At 47.2% G+C, this 17,247-nt stretch overlaps 1 protein-coding gene across 4 annotated transcripts in view; it reads left to right on the forward strand.

Annotated features, from left to right (window-relative positions):
- Positions 1 to 17,247, forward strand: part of Ror2 (receptor tyrosine kinase like orphan receptor 2) — a 48,750-nt gene that overhangs the window by 30,288 nt on the left and 1,215 nt on the right. The window contains exons 4-9 of one of the 4 annotated variants that reach the window (XM_010607608.3): positions 792 to 919; positions 5,466 to 5,780; positions 7,237 to 7,482; positions 10,848 to 11,050; positions 12,645 to 13,598; positions 17,022 to 17,098. In XM_010607608.3, coding sequence (XP_010605910.1) covers positions 792 to 919; positions 5,466 to 5,780; positions 7,237 to 7,482; positions 10,848 to 11,050; positions 12,645 to 13,598; positions 17,022 to 17,078 — 1,903 coding nt within the window. In that variant the 3' untranslated portion in view covers positions 17,079 to 17,098. Of the gene's footprint in view, positions 1 to 791; positions 920 to 5,465; positions 5,781 to 7,236; positions 7,483 to 10,847; positions 11,051 to 12,644; positions 15,163 to 16,994; positions 17,099 to 17,247 lie in introns of those variants that run through there. The other 3 variants (XM_010607609.3, XM_010607611.1, XM_010607607.1) reach the window with 3 other exon arrangements.

Here is a 17,247-nt window from a genome sequence, read left to right on the forward strand (position 1 = left end):
ACAGAAGGTACCTTACAACCCATCTTCACTAGTAAGGAGTCTTTTGGTGCCTTAAAGATATATTAAAAAAAATTTTTCAATGGGCTCCTTTTTAGAGCAGTTTTACATTTGCAGAAAAATGGAACAGAAAGTTTCATGGTTCCCTGTACTTCCTGCTCTCCTCACAAACTCTGTTAAATTATAATTGATGAGCCAATACTGAAGATTATTGTGAGCTAAACTCAATAAGCTACACTTGGGTTCACTCTCTGTGGTTTACTTTGTGTAGATTTTGACCAATGTACACTGAACATATCTACCAATCTGGTATCATTCATAGTAGTTTCCGTGCCCTAAAACTCTTCTATACTCCTATTTATCCTTCCCCCGAACCACCGGCAACCATTGATCTTTTCAGTCTCCATAATTTTGCCATTTCCCGAGTATTACATAGTTCAAATCATACAGAACATAACCTTTCCAGATAGTAATGTGCATTGAAATTCCTTCCTTGTCTTTTTGTGACTTGATAGCTCATTTCTTGTCAGTGCTGAATATAGCCCATTGCCTGGATGTATCAAAATTTTTTCTGCATTTGCCTACTGAAATGTGTCTTGATTCCTTCCATGTTCTGGCATTATGAACAAAACTGCTCTAAACCTCCATGTGCAGGTTTCTGGGTAGATTTGAGTTTTCAGCTCATTTAGATAAATGCCAAGTAACAAAATGGTTGAATTGTAGCATGCTGGAGAAAAAAAATCAGGAAGACATGGCACTTCGCGGCACACTTAGAGACTTTGTGTTTTTACCAGGGATGACTACCAGGAAGATGGATTCTGCCAGCCTTACCGAGGAATTGCCTGTGCACGCTTCATTGGGAACAGGACCATTTATGTAGACTCTCTCCAGATGCAAGGGGAGATTGAGAACCGAATTACAGGTGAGAGCCATAGACCCTTTTCATGAAACCACAAGCACATGTTCAGGCCACTGTCTGTACACACAGTCACCACTTGTGCCATTGATCAGTTAGTGCCACAGATAGCAAGTTCCTTGTCCATCTTCCTTGCAGTAGAAAATCAGAGAACTTTGTCAAAAGCAGTTACATTACTAATGTGATTTGCCCTAAAATATTTCTAATTTATGTTTCAATTAGTGTATGAATCTGTTTTCTGTTACTACTAACAATAACTGAAGATCAGTACATTATCAAGAATAGAAGTTTATTGAACCCACAGTTTTAGAAGTTGAAAGTCCAAACAGCAGGGTACCTGTTCTAGTGAGGTACCTCTGGTTCCATCACATCATGGTTGAGTACATATGAGAAAGAGAGGTCACTTGGCAGGACAGAAAGCATGAGGAGCTCAAGAGGGCCCCAGCTTGTCTTCTGTAATAACCTTCTTGCACTAACTAACCAGGTCTTCATGAGAACAAGACATGACAACCTCCCACTAGGCCTTACCACCTCTTAGTCTTGCCATACTCAGAACTGTGCCCCAACTCCTGAACACCCCAGCCACAGCCCCATTCCAACCATAGGAATTAGCAAGTGCAGATTGCTTAGAATACACTTCTGTGCTCTTACTACGGCCAAACTGTGGGTCCAAAGTACCATCTTCACTTACGGTCCTCACTGCAACTTTTGGGCCTCCTGTCCTGGGTTGGCCACAGTCATTCTGTTTCACATTTTTATGCTGCATTTCCTGATTCTTGGACTGTCTCAGAGCCATCTTTGCTCCAAAAGAACTCAGACCTGATTTCAGTCATTGCAGTCAGGGACGCTGTGGTGAGTGCAGACAGTCAGTCCTTAGTTTCCAGAGAGCAAAGCCAGAGCTTTGGATACCTTACTCAGTGTCTGAAAAATGTAGCAAGTCATTTAGAAAATGGGGTGTTCATCTTTAGTCACTTTAGGCCTTAACTTCTTATGTTTGCTCAGTGAACCAACTAGTATGTATTTGTAGCATTTTCCTTGGCAGAAAGCCCTTGGAAAGTTTGAAAAAAGAAAAAATGAATTAGACCAAAGTCCTGAGAAGGGCTCGCTCTCATCCTCCTGTCCCTATCCTCTCCACAAACACACCTTTTCCCCAGACCCCTTAAGGAACCAGAAAAACCTCGTGAAGATAGAAGGTGCCCCAGAACCTCAGATTAGTTGGGTTCTCCCCATGATAGCTCTTGACCTATATGTAGAATCAGTGGAGATCTTCATGACAAAGCTCCCCGGGGAAGGCATTAGGGCAGAAGGGCTGATGTACACTGCCCTGGTAAGGGTGGAATGAGAGTCATTTGTGTCATTGATGTGACCTTTTAGATTCAGCTCACCCTTGACTGGAGGATCTAAGGCCATGGTCACCAACAGCCTGACTATACAGCACTCTCTATGGACAGGGCCCTGAGGTCTGGAGGAGTAAGAAGGTGGTAATAAGGCACAGGAACCTGAAGGTGTCATCCTGATCTACCATTACCCTGTTTTGGAAATGTTTCTCTCTCTCACCAGAAAAAAAAATTGTTTTGCCCCGAGCAGAATTTCTTAAACCTTTTGGACCCCAACATTTCAATAAAAAGTACAAAAAGTATACTTCATATCACGACTTAATAGAGGTTGAGAATTGAGCTCCCCTAGTCTGAAAACTTTAAAATCTGAGATGCTCTAGAATCTGAAACTTTTTCAGTACTAACCTGGTGCCATAAGTGGAACCTAATGATTTGGCATACACAACCTTGTTTCATGCACAAAATGATTGAAAATATTTTATAAAATTACTTCAGACTTTATGTATGAGGTGTATAAAACATAAATGAATTTTGGGTTTAGATATAGTGCCCCCCGTCAGCACACCATATTAAATATGTACAGATATTCCAGAATATGAAAATGTCCCCAGAGCAGAATACTGCTGATCCCAAGCAGTTCAGATAAGGGACTCAACCTGTGCATACTGATTTGTGTTTCCAGAACCAAAATAGGTCATGAGGAATAATACCCACTCCTAAAAGAATACACCTGTATTTTTCTCTTTTGTTGATGAAAAAGCTGTGGCACTTGCTGCAAACCATGCACACCAACGTGCTTGAGTCTGTTCTCAGCGTCCTTTATGATGCTAGCCACAGATTCCAGAATGAATCTGATGTCCTGCTAATTGGCAAATGCTGATTCCAGCCATGAGATTGACCTCAGTTATTTCTTCAGCAGCGTTTAGAGGATCAGATAACTCAGATGTCCAAGCAGCCTGATGTTATAGCAGTTTTGAAAGAAAGATGTTAGAATGAGGGTTCTTTCGATCTGTGGTTTATTTATTACTTTTTTATGTGGTGCTAGGCCTGGAACCCAGGCCCTTACTCATGCTAGGCAAGTACCCTATCTCTGAGTTGCTCAGCCAGAACACTCCCCTCCCCCATAAATATGGAATCACTCTAGACTGACTTGAGTTCTGTTCTGCAGATAAAAGATTTCCTTCATATGGCAATGTCTTGTTTGGAGAATGTTGCCTGACATTCAGGGAATGGATGAAGACAAAGGCATGGGTTATAGGATGTAGGTGGCTAGAACCCTCTTCAGGAATGGTACATTTGGAGGAGGAAGAGAAATCCTATGTGGCATCTTCTCAGCTGATTGCCCCATGGAAAAGGCTGATGTGCTAGCCAGTACTTACTGGAGAAACAAATTTAATACAAGACATACAAATATATAAGGATTTACGAGATTGGCTTACAGAGTCAGGTGTGAAAGAGTGCAAAAGGTCTCTCTGTACACTAGGGATCTGAGGATCCACTGTAAGCCCTGGAGCTCCATGTAGTGTCCTGTGCAAAGGGTCTGCTCTGAAAGGCTGAAGAATCTACTAGAATCCAGGAGACAACATCCAAGCTGAAGGCGAAGACTGGATCTCCTCTGAAAAAACACAATCAAATCAACTATCGCAGCCTAATTTGTCTTTCTTAATCTTTTGCTTCCTGAAGTCAAGGCCAACATTTCTAACAGCCTTCTCTTAATTGCCAGAGGTTCAAACCTCAGTTCTTCCACCAAATCCCAAACATCTTGTACCCTAGCTTCATACCTTCAGTTTCAGTACTTGCTAGAAAGAACCCCAAGAGTTAAAGAGGATGTGAATAGAGCACTTCCAGCAGATGCACAGGCAGGGCCAGCACCCCTCAACCCTTCACCACACCCTGCCAGCTGGCTCCTACACCCCTTCACCTCCAGGCCCATTTCATAGGCATTAGGGGAACTTTTGATTTCCCAACATGTGGTCTCAACAAATCACTGTCCAGATAAAGAAACAGGCCCAGAAAGGACTGAGTGACCAGCTGTCACTATGACTTAGTAATACAAGTCCTGCTCCCTCACCAGCTGCTCCCACTGATGCCTGAGTGGGTCTCCTGGGAATAATTGGAAATGGTGGGACCACTTGTTGGCTGACCCTGGCTCAGCACATTGGATCTGGGAAGCCCCAGGACCTCTCTTTAGTAGGTCTTCCGCAAGTAAAAGGAAGGTAGTGGTCTGCTGCTGATCACTGCTGGTCTTTCCCAGCACCTTTCCCTCACCAGTGTGTGCATCCAGCCTAGCTGCAAAGCCTCCCATCACCTGGAATATCCCCAGCACACTCCCTCCTCTGATCCCTGGACTCTTATGCCTCCTGCTGGTGGTGGTTTCTTGATCCCAAACTATCACAAAACTCATCCAGTCATAATCTTGCCCTCCCTGCTTTGCTACCTCTGCCACTCCATGGTGCTTATCCTTTTCACCAGCTGCCCTTCCTCCTGTCACACTGCCCTCCAGCTGTATCTCAGAGCAGAGTCCCCTTCCTCTACACACCTTTGTATCCCCGGGGAGGGCTGGAAAATGTGGCCCCAGGCTCCTCAGCCCTGTGCCTGCAGACCCTCCTACTCCTTTGAGTCTCTGGGAAATGGCTTCTGGGTGTGAAATGTGACCCTTCTTGAAGTGGAGGTAGGGTCAGCCAAGGGAGGTGCTGGGCCAGGTTTTCCTTCCTTCCTCTTCTTAGGAGGTTTGTAAGCAAACCCAGAGCCTTCTGTTTCTGCTGCTGATCAGAGCAGATAATGGGTGTCTTGGACCTGCCCTGGGAGCCAATTAGGTCTCCACTCTGGGCTCCTGGCAGGGTGCTCAGGACTGAGTGGAGGGAGTAGGAAGTTTGGGGAAGGGTGATCAGGGCTCAGGGTTGGGAGACAGTCCAGGGATTGGGAGTTCCGGGGTTGGGATACGGTGGTGAATCAGGGTTGGGGGCCTCCTTCAGGGGAGTTTGATTATGAAGTGAGATGTGTACAGGCCTAGCTGTGGGAATGCGATTCTGAGTCCAAGGAGTCTATAGTAGGGTTTCTGAACTGCCAGTGTCTCCAGCTTGGGTCTGCAGAGTGGTTTAGTAAAGGAGGAAGCCAGATCAGGGAGCACAGAGTAGGTTGTCCTGGGAGCAGGGGTGGGGTTTGGGGGTACAGGGTGGCCATTCACTCAACAGAGGTCCTGATTTCCTCCACAGCGGCCTTCACCATGATTGGCACCTCCACACACCTGTCAGACCAGTGCTCCCAATTCGCCATCCCATCCTTCTGCCACTTCGTGTTCCCGCTGTGCGATTCTCGCTCTCGGGCACCCAAGCCACGTGAGCTGTGCCGAGATGAATGCGAGGTGCTGGAAAGTGACTTGTGCCGCCAGGAGTACACGATCGCACGCTCCAACCCACTCATCCTCATGCGGCTGCAGCTGCCCAAGTGTGAGGCGCTGCCCATGCCTGAGACCCCAGATGCTGCCAACTGTATGCGCATCGGCATCCCAGTGGAGAGGCTTGGCCGATGTGAGTGCTCCTTGGTTCAGATCCCCTTGGAGGGAGGGTGTTGGGGCTCCTTGAAATCCACATCCCAGGCTCCCATCCCACAGGGATGTCGAAAGGGAATCTGGAGGCTTTTCTGTCTCTGTGAATTTGGGAGACTTGAGTTTGGGGCCCTTGAGCCTGGGGTGTTGAGTTTCCAAAATCAGAGTAATCTTAGTTTTTGCTGCAGAAGGATGCTGGGTGCAGGAAGAGGATGGGCCAGCACCCCAGCTTGCCTAATGGTCCACAGCACTCTGGGGTTGCCTTTGGGAAAATACAGACTCCCAGGCCCTGTCCCAGACCTCTGGGCACTGTCTCTGGGAACCTGGAAGATCATTAGCTTTGTAGTTTGAGTCTCGGATGCAGTGCACAGTGAGAAGTCAGGAGGACCTTTAGCCATCTACATCAGCAGAGATCTGTGTGGTCCCCACCTCAGACACCTGGCCCTGCAGCAATGAGACTTCACAGATCCAATGGGGACTTCATTCTTCTGAGCCGAGGCCTGTTCATGGCCATTTCAGAATCTCTAAAGGACAGGAGATGTGCTCTCTGCCCTGCCCTGGCAGTGTGGGCTGAGACCAGTCAGGGTAGAAGTCATCTTTGAGGAAAACTGCTCACTCTGGGTTGCCAGCCCCGTGAAGGCTTAGAGCCCGGCTAATGCTGCAATCCTCCTCAGGCTCTGGGCTGTGTTTAGCTTCTGCAGCGGGTCTGGGGCTTCCCTCTCAGGCAGTGCGCCTTACCAGGGCAGCCTGGCCTCAATTCTGGCTACAGGGCTGACCGACACTGTGACCCTGGGACAGTTGCTTAAACTCCTATTTTTATCATCTTCCGTGGGAAAACAACAGGATTGACCTTGTGGAGTTGGAATGAAGATTAAGCGAGTTAATAATTAGACAAGGCTTAGAACCACACACAGGGTAAATACACTGTAATTGTCCAACAAATGCGCATCCTCAGTCCTGGGTTCCCCTGTGGCAGTGGGGTGGTGACTGAGCCAGGCTTCCCACTGGGGGTTGCAGGTGACCTGCTGGGCCTGGCCTAGAATGGCCCTTCCTGTTTGTGTAGTTCGATTTTGTGTCTGGAACCAGTGGGCATGAGGTTGATGGTGCCAGCATCCTCATTCTGACTCGGGCAGTGGAGTGCAGTGTCTATTGGGTGCCATGGGGGTTTCAGGAACAAGAGTAACTTTGGACAGCTTCCTTCCTCTAATGAGCCCTCAGTTTCATTTGTAGGCTTGGGGCTTTGTTAAGTCATTACCTTTAATGCTGCTTTTCTTGGACATTATGCAAAATACTTTGTTTCTTTGGAAGTTCGGTGTTGTATACACACAGGCAAAGTGTTTTTGTTGTTCTTCTCTGGAATAATCAAGGGAGGTGAGCTCTTAGCTCCAGGTGGGCCCTGTCCCCTGTGTTTGGGCCTCCTAACATGCCTGCTTTTTTAGACCACCAGTGCTACAATGGCTCCGGCTCGGATTACAGAGGTACAGCCAGCATCACCAGGTCAGGACACCAGTGCCAGCCATGGGCCCTACAACATCCTCACAGCCACCAGCTGTCTAGTGCAGATTTCCCCGAGCTCGGAGGGGGTCACGCCTACTGCCGGAACCCTGGAGGCCAGATGGAAGGTCCCTGGTGCTTTACGCAGAATAAAAACGTACGCATGGAACTGTGTGACGTACCCTCCTGTAGTATGTATTCTCTCTCTTTTTTTTTTCATGTTGACTATTGAGTTGGCCTGTGATAAGAGCATTTTGTCTGGGCCTGGTATGCTGGGAACCATAGGGCCCTCATCTTACCTTTGTGATTGCTTATTTTAAATGAAATTGTTTCTGGTTATGAAAGTAATATCAGATCATTATAAATGTCTTAAAAATGTAGAACAGTCTAAAGACTTATGTTTAAATTCACCATCTAGCAGTGACCAGTGTTTGCAACTTGGCCCTTTTCCTATGTGGGACCTGGGATGTGTAGCCAGTTGTCTTTCTCCCTCCATTGACATTATTGCACAGTGTCTCCCAGAATTCACATAGGTCTCTCTCTCTCTCTCTCTCTACACACACACACACCAGCTTCTTAGCTTTTCACTGCTTCTCAGCTTTTATCTGTAGACTTGGTAGCGTATGGAGAAAATAGGATTCAGATTTCATAATGTTCCCTGCAGGTGTCTCTGTTATGACTTGAATAGGAAAAGAGTGTAGTTAGCATTGGAAATGTGAGCAGTTATTACCACTGAGTTCAGTCAAATCCATGTCACCAGCTCCTGTTGGTGGGTAATTGGAGACTTAGCTAGGACTAGGAGGCCACTGATAGGAAACCTCAATTGTGGAGCAAATCAAGACCCCTGTGCACCTGGAAGCCTCCTCCCATAAGGTTGTTTGCATTCAGCCTTGCTGTGCAGCCCGTACACATGAGTATTTATTTATTAACCCTCATGAAGTATAATTCGACAGCTCTAAATTTGACATTGCCTTCGTGCACACATACATGCATGTGCGTGCTTGCACACACACACACACACACACACACACACACATACACATCTTCAAGGATGTGTGTTCACTGCAGAATAAGAATAAAAATTTTGGCAGTTAAATTGTCATCTAGCTCCCCCAGAGCACTATAGCCCTTTAAAACTATTTCCTTCCAGCAAGGAGGTCCATGGTGCTCAGCTAGGGAAAAAAGCAGGTTTTAGGGCAAAAGCTATATTGATGCCACTTTTTTTATTTTGCTTTGATAAGAGACAACAGAATGGGTGAAAATATATATTTGTGACAGTCACACACACACACACACACACACACACACATACACACATCTTCAAGGATGTGTGTTCACTGCAGAATAAGAATAAAAATTTTGGCAGTTAAATTGTCATCTAGCTCCCCCAGAGCACTATAGCCCTTTAAAACTATTTCCTTCCAGCAAGGAGGTCCATGGTGCTCAGCTAGGGAAAAAAGCAGGTTTTAGGGCAAAAGCTATATTGATGCCACTTTTTTTATTTTGCTTTGATAAGAGACAACAGAATGGGTGAAAATATATATTTGTGACAGCACACAGACATTAGGTTTTCATGGTAAAGTTTTGGAAAGATGTACACCAAACTTTTTAACACCAGCTTCACCAGATTTACAGAAGTGTTAAAATACAATTTTAATGAGCAGCCAGTAATTTTGTGATTAAAAATAAAACAGAAAAATATCTAGGTTCTTTGACTTGGAAATTCCTGGAATTTTATGTTGCAATTACAAGTCAGAAATACGAGGATATTTTTTTGCAGGATTTCTTGTGAGAGCTGAATACAAAACAGACTGTTTATTGACAGAAGGTTGGTTGAGCTAGAATATCTATCCTGGGAACTAGTATGCCCTGTAAATGAATCCACAGATCTGTTTGTTTGACTGTGAAATGTCCAAAATATTTTATTTTGCCCCCAAGTAGAAACTGGAAATACGTAACAGTTCTTTGTTAAAATGAAGTCTTATTTAAATTTCTGTTGTAAAACACCACATAAAACTATTGTTTCTGTATTTCAAGATACTTAAATATTAGTTAGTCTGTGTAGTTCAACCTAAAACACATATAAAAAATTGAGTACCAATCTATTCACAGTGTGATAGATAGACTTAGATGAAAAGGTCATTAGAAATGTTCACTGTTTATACTTCACATTTCGGTTATACTATTTTCCAAATTATCATGTGTTAATAATTTTTTTAAATGATAATAAAGCAGAAGCCCCTATAATTGTGTAGCTGGTACTCAAGTTCTGGCCATGGCATGAGGAGCGTTGAAGTGCCTCGGAGCCCTAAAAATAAAGAATGACCCAGAGTGTGGGCTCTGCCTCCTTGAGGCTTCTGGAATATCTGCTTCCTGAACCCTCCCAGGGCTAGTTGCTGAGTGGGGATAGAGAGACTTTTGTATGTGGTTTTACACATCGTATTTTGGAAGGCAGGGCTGGCACAAGAGTGCTCATTCTTAGATGGAAGCCGCTCTTTTGGCTATCACATTGGCCAGAAATGATTTGTGTGCTTCCAAATGGGAGTTCAGTCACAGAGTCATCCAAGTCTTCTGTAATAATTTATAGGGTCAAGAGGAAAATAGAACGCCTGGGATTATGCAGGGAAACTGAGATGTGGTCCCCTAAAGCATCCACCTTCCACCATGGGTGAGGAAGAGGGGCAAGCCTCAAGTCCCACCACCCGTTCCTGGGACGCAGAGCTTGGAAAGCTGAGGGCCCATGGGAAGGAGGTAACCAGGAGGGAGGGGGCTGAGTAGTCCTCAGAGGCCAGCTCTCTGCCTGTCCTGGCCAGCAGTAGGTCAGCCTGGATCCCTGTGCCCTTCTGCAACTTTCTGTAAATCCTGTAGAGGGAGACAAAGCATTGATTTGCACTGCACAAATAAATAAATAAATAAATAGCCAGGAAGAAACCTTGGACTCAGTATGCATGGCTTTTCAAGAACTTTGCCCCTATAGAATGTTGTAAGGGGGCAGAATCATGGCCTCCCTCTGCTCTTTTAAATCAAATGTATATTTAATTACCCTAAAAATGTTGTCGTTATACAAACATGTAAAAACAACAATCAAAATGTTGAAAGAGAACAAGATCACTTCTAATCCCAGTACCCCCCCAAGGACCAGGGTGTCCCAGGTGTTTATTCTATCTCAGCAGCTCCATAGCTGAGAGGACCCTCTGGAAATGGAACTGGAATGGAACATCTATTCCCTGGGTGTCCAGGCATCGGGAAAGAACAGTGGATATGGTTCTTGTTAGTATTAAGACTACTAGCATTCACTTGCACTTCATGTTGCACACTGCAATCTTTTCCCATGACAGGTGGTTTGGGTTGTGTCCTGTTGATCTATAGAAAGATGTGGCTTTTTTCATGAATTACGTTTTTCTAAGGTTGGGTTGCCATTTTGCCCATTTATGTGCGGTTATCCACTCACACCGAAGTATTTTGTCTGGAGAAGGAAAGTGGGCAGGTGGTGAGAATTAGAGTTGGCAAGAGGATGTTTACTAAAAAGACACAGAAGGCTTGTTGTTATTTGCAGGTCCCCAAGATAGCAGCAAGATGGGAATTCTGTATATCCTGGTACCGAGCATTGCAATTCCCTTGGTCATTGCTTGCCTGTTCTTCTTGGTCTGCGTGTGCCGGAATAAGCAGAAGGCTTCTGGATTAGCCCCTCAACGGCGTCAGCTGATGGCCTCGCCCAGCCAGGACATGGAGCTTCCGCTCATCAGCCAGCACAAACAGGTCACCCTGTGCGCGCATTCCAGCCAGCCGGCTCCTCCGGGCTGAAGCCTGGGGACTGGTTACCTGTGATGTTAGGTTTCTGAGTTTTTCTCACCATAACATGTGATTCTTTAAACTGCCCTTCATTTTGTTTTTTGTTTGTTTGTTTGTTTGTTTACGTTTTGTTTTGGGTGTTTTTTTTTGTTTTGTTTTTTGGATTTTTTTTGGTACCAGAGATCGAACTCGGGCCCTTGTGCTTGCAAGGCAGGTGGCGGAACCACTAAGCCAAATCCCCAGCCCTAAACTGCCCTTCATTTTGCTATTGCTTCTCCAAAACATAAGTGGCAGGCATATTTGGAATCCAACATGGGTTCTTCCCCTAGGGAAGCCAGGCTGTTGCATGGCCTTGCAGGCTGTCCATATAGTCAGGTGCCTCAGTTATACTCACAGGATGGTGCAGGAAAGCAGGATATCTCATACTGGCCTATAGCTGGCAGCTTCCTGTCGCATTCATAAGGACCTAGGATCTGGTTTCTGGTCTGCTATTGGTCAGGTTAGTTTTGCTCTGTTTTGTTTCTCAGGGAAGCATAGAGTACCAATTTCCAGATGGAAGTTGGAAAGATGGGCCACCTTTAAAGGCAGGCTGTTCCCACTCTGAGAGTTCATGGTGGTGGGGAACCAGGTGGGGCGACACTGAAACAGTGCATGAGAAGGTGGGCTGCTGCCTCTCCAGCCTCTGTGGAAGGGAGTTCATACTCACTGCAGGCTTTGAGGACATATTTCCTGTCTGACTCACAGGGGTGGTTGGAGCCAGCCCATCTGGTCAGCTCTTCCATTAGGAAGTCATTGAGTGTTTGCTGTAGGTCAGAGCTGGCTTTGAAGGACATAGACCACACCCTCACCACCTGGGCTGGAATGCAGGGCTCTGAGAAAGAAGAGGGTGAGCTGCATAAAAGGAACAGGCCTTGTGGGGGCTGAGTGGCAGGACCCTGAAGTCTCACACCACTTGCGTAGTTCTTTGGCCAAATTGCATTGGGCTGAGAATCTAATTCAGAGGAAACCATAGGACTGGTTTATTGAGGGAGGCTCTGGAGAACAGCTGGGCTAAGCTCTAAAAATCACAAAATTGGGAAAAATAAAATGTCCATAAGAAAAGAACAGCGTGGACTCAGTGCTGCCTTTCAAGCACAAGGTCCCAAGTTCAATCCCCGGTGCCAAAAAAGAAAGAAAAGGACAGTGCATCGCTCTAAGTTGTGGGAGGAAAATTGAAGAGAGTATCCTTGGGACAGGGGCCCAGGCTTGGCTTCAGGATATGTTTGTGCAAATGTGAACACACTCACACACACCAGTGGGAGGGGAGTCTGTGGTGGTGTCTCAGCCACATTTTGGAGCTGCCTAATTAGCGGCCTGGTTGAGAACAAGGGAGGTTTCAGATGGGAAGAAACAGTGGGAAGAGTTGGGAAGCCTGGGCTGGGCAGGATATGGGGGCCTTCTACAGGACCAAGCTGGCAGTGGTGGCATAAACTCTTTCTTCTGGGGACTCTCCCAGCTGTCTGTTCCTCTTTCCCAAGATGAGGCAACAGAAGGGCTTAACTTGGATCTTTTCTTTTTGCAGGCCAAACTCAAGGAGATCAGCTTGTCCGCAGTGCGGTTCATGGAGGAGTTGGGGGAGGACCGCTTTGGGAAAGTCTACAAAGGTCATCTTTTTGGGTCTACTCCAAGTGAGCAGACCCAGGCAGTGGCCATCAAAACGCTGAAGGACAAAGCAGAGGGGCCGCTCCGGGAGGAGTTCCGTCATGAGGCCATGCTGCGGGCACGGCTACAGCACCCCAACATTGTCTGTCTGCTGGGTGTCGTGACCAAGGACCAGCCCCTCAGCATGATCTTCAGCTACTGCTCGCATGGTGATCTCCATGAGTTCCTGGTCATGCGCTCACCACACTCAGATGTGGGCAGCACTGATGATGACCGTACTGTGAAGTCTGCCTTGGAGCCCGCTGACTTCGTGCATGTTGTGGCGCAGATTGCTGCAGGGATGGAATACCTGTCTAGCCACCATGTGGTCCACAAGGACCTGGCCACCCGCAATGTGCTGGTGTATGACAAGCTAGCGGTGAAGATCTCAGACCTGGGCCTCTTCCGAGAGGTATATTCTGCTGACTACTACAAACTGATGGGGAACTCGCTGCTGCCCATCCGGTGGATGTCCCCTGAAGCAATCATGTATGGCAAGTTCTCCATTGACTCAGATATCTGGTCCTATGGTGTGGTCCTCTGGGAGGTCTTCAGCTACGGCCTGCAGCCCTACTGCGGGTACTCCAACCAGGATGTGGTGGAGATGATCCGTGGCCGCCAGGTGCTGCCGTGCCCAGACGACTGCCCTGCTTGGGTCTATGCCCTCATGATCGAGTGCTGGAATGAGTTCCCTAGTCGGCGGCCCCGGTTCAAGGACATCCACAGCCGGCTCCGGGCCTGGGGCAACCTGTCCAACTATAACAGCTCAGCACAGACCTCTGGGGCCAGCAACACCACACAGACCAGCTCACTGAGCACCAGTCCCGTGAGCAATGTGAGCAATGCCCGCTATGTGGGGCCCAAGCAGAAGGCCCAGCCCTTCCCACAGCCCCAGTTCATCCCCATGAAGGGCCAGATCAGACCCATGGTACCCCCACCCCAGCTCTACATTCCCGTTAATGGCTACCAGCCAATGACGGCCTATGGGGCCTACCTGCCCAACTTCTACCCAGTCCAGATCCCCATGCAGATGGCTCCTCAGCAGGTACCCCCTCAGATGGTCCCCAAGCCCAGCTCACACCACAGTGGCAGTGGCTCTACCAGCACGGGCTATGTCACCACAGCTCCCTCTAACACGTCTGTGGCGGACAGGGCAGCCCTGCTGTCTGAGGGCACCGAGGATACACAGAACATCCCAGAAGAAGTGGCCCAAAGCCCTGTGCAGGAAGCAGAGGAGGAGGAAGAAGGCTCTGTCCCAGAAACTGAGCTCTTGGGAGACAATGAAACTCTACAGGTAGATGAGGCCCAAGTCCAGCTGGAAGCCTGAAGGCCACACAAGGCCCAGGACACCAGGAGGGAAGTCCCCATTGGGACTTACAGGGACTCAGCCACATTTCAGAAGTCACAGATGCTCAGTCACAAGAGCCCAGAGACTAGTTGGCTGGTTGGCAGACCCAGGAACCTGAGACTGTGGAGCTCTGCCCCTGTCTTGTCTGCTGTCCATGCTCAACACTGCTGCCATGATCCCCACTGGGCAGGAGGTCATTTCAGCCAGTAGTGTCTGAGCCGGGTGGGGGCGCAGTAGCATGAGCTCCTCAGAAGCAGATGCGGTGACCCTGGTGCTGCCTGCATATATCCTGGGGATAGATTGGTAATGAGCAGCGATTACTTTGTTAAAAAAAAAAATAGATGGCATCTTCGCTCCGTATTGTACATGGATCGAATATTTAGAATTGTGGGAGAAGCAGGCCTGCAAAATGTGGCAAGGAGGCACCTGGGTTTTGAGACCCACAGGTTTGAAAGTGAGGGAAGCTCTTTTTCTCTCGGCTGCCTCCGTTGCTATAGCCTTATTTGCCCTTTAGCAGCTAAAGATGAACAGAGCAGGACACTGCACCCACAGATCCCCAGGAGGAAAGGGCTTCTGAAATGAGGGCTCCCTGTATTAAAGGAAAATGTGCCTTTCCAGAAACCAGTACATCCTTGTATTCTTGTGAAATGTTTTAATTGTATGACATGTGTACTTTGCCTACTCTTGTGGATTCATGGGAAACTGTTGCATTTAGAATATTCAAAAGGAAGCAATATTGTACAGAACACAGTATTGTTATTTTTTTTAAAGAAACATGTACAGACTTTAAATGTAATTTATATGTTTTGTGTGCCATTTTCATGGAAGAATTTTGATCTAAATAATGACTTAGTAATTTAACTGTTTACACGATCCACGTGGGGACACCATGGGGCTGTAATTTCAGTTTGTTTTTGTGCCACATGTGATTGAGGTCCATGCATTTCAGGGTCCCACTACACAGACCCAAGGTGTGCTGTCTGTACCCTGCACACACTGCCAGTTCCATTTGTAAACTCCACATACACCTGGTGTATCAAATAAAGTGAAGCAGAGCATGTGGTTGGCTGTCATGTAGGTTGTGAGGGTGGCCGGGTGAAGTGTGGAAGGCCCCTGTTAGATAAGGAAGATTCTGGGTGCAGACTGTGTGTGCCCCCGCCCTGCCCCTAGATGTGGGAGTTTTATTCACCCAGAACCAGTGATTTCATTCTAATGGGGATGTAGCTACATATAAAGGAATGATGGAACTTACTTCTGCTGCTTTTTAACCTTTTTTAATTTGTTTGATTAACATGTATTCATTGTACATGTTAATGGGTTTTGGTGTGGTACTTCATACATGTACACAATATGCACCAATCAGGTACAGCCTCTCTCATCTACTCTCCCCCACCACTTCCCCATCCTCTAGTGATAACTTCTCTGTATTCAGGTCAGCTTTTTTTCACTGATTTTCCCTGCTAAGTTCTTGTCTTAGTCACTTAGTCACTTAGTCATCAAGACACAATACCCAATACCCAAAATTTAAAGGAGAGATTTATATTGGCCCACAGTTTTACAAGGTGCAAGCCATGGTGGGCTAAAATACAAACAGCATGGTGGAAGGGTTGGCCAAGAAAACTGCTCCCATCATGATGAATAGGAGGCACAGAGAGAGAGGAGGAGACAGGGAGAGAGAACTTTCCAGGTCATGCCTTCAGTGACCCACCTCTACCTAGACTCCACCTGCCTAACAGCAAGTTAGCTATATTGCTCTGATGACCCAGTCACCTTCCAAAAGCCCTGCCTCTGAAAGCAGCAGATTTTTGAGGGGAGGTCATTCTTGATGATAAACTACAGCAGGCCTCAAATATGACTCAAATCCAGAAGGTATGAAAATGGCTCTTTGATTTTAAACCTGTCCCCTCCTGAAGTCCCAGAGTCCCTAACAATTTTAAACTGTCCCAGAGCTGCCTCCTCCCTGCTCCCACACCATCTGCACTATAGGCTGCTAAGTCAGAGGACACCCAGGCTCCTGGACAGGGGCCGTTGACCCACAGCATGCCCTGGGTTGAGATCTGACAGCGCTTCTGGAAGCTGGCAAACCTGTCCATGCCCGGACCTGGTGTGCAGGTATTTCCTGATTTGGAGTGGCCCAGTTGAGGCCAAGCTGTGAACCTGCTCCACACAGTAGCTGCTCCTTAGGTTCAATGCTCTAGCAGAGCTCCTCATGACAGAACTAGCCCTGCCCTTCCTGTACCCACCCTGATGGGTTAGGGCTGGGTGGCCCTAGAATGTGCCCTTCTAATGAGTGCCCGAGGGTTCTGCTAGGTGCTGAAAGTCAACACTGTGCCGGAGCCAGAGCCAGACTCCTTGGCCCCATTGGATCACAATTCATAGAACAGAAGCCCTTCCCAGAGGATGAGTTCCACTTGATTCTCCTTTACTACATAAAACCAAGTGAGCACTTGACTCGCTCACAAAACCCAGAGGATTCCAGAGTCCAGGGATTGTAATAGCTTTGGGGAGAGAGCTCACTGGGCAGAAATCCCCCACCCAACTGAAGTCGTGGAACTGCCCCTACCCAGGACCTCATGTTATGCTGAAGTCCATGGTTCTCCCATTGTGAAAGAGGAAAACTAGTATCTTTTTGTCCATTGGAAAGTGTGTGGCTGAAGGCCCCCAGGACAAAGCAGATTAACATGAGGAGATCACACTGCCACATTGTGTGTGATGCAGGAGTCTTTACAAAGGAAAACCTAAAGAAGCAGGGAAACTCCTATGTTTTAGGTTGGATAGACAGTGGGCAGGTGTGCAGGAGTAAGACTGGACAAAGGGTTTCTGACCAGTGGTAAACTAAGACACTAGCCAGGTCTGTATTGTCATATTCTTCTGTGTCCTCAGAAATGAGGACATTTTCTTCCCTTTTAGGTTAACAGAAGACTTGAGGGTCGAAAGACATGCTTCAGAAGAAGGTCTGAAAGCTAGTCAGCCGCGGAGGTGAGAAGGTCAGAGAGCCCCTCCTTCCCTGAGGTTTCCTTCGACACCAAGGTGCCAGGCTAGGGCAGCACCTCCTGCCTTACCTGCTCTCCTGTCACACAGTTTGTGCAGTATCACTCTGCTCATGGATAAATCATCCCCCCCACAAAGTGCCCCC

Source organism: Fukomys damarensis, unplaced genomic scaffold (genome assembly GCF_012274545.1).
Source record: "Fukomys damarensis isolate Sample0158 unplaced genomic scaffold, DMR_v1.0_HiC HiC_scaffold_27, whole genome shotgun sequence".
In the NCBI taxonomy this organism is placed as follows: Eukaryota; Metazoa; Chordata; class Mammalia; order Rodentia; family Bathyergidae; genus Fukomys; species Fukomys damarensis.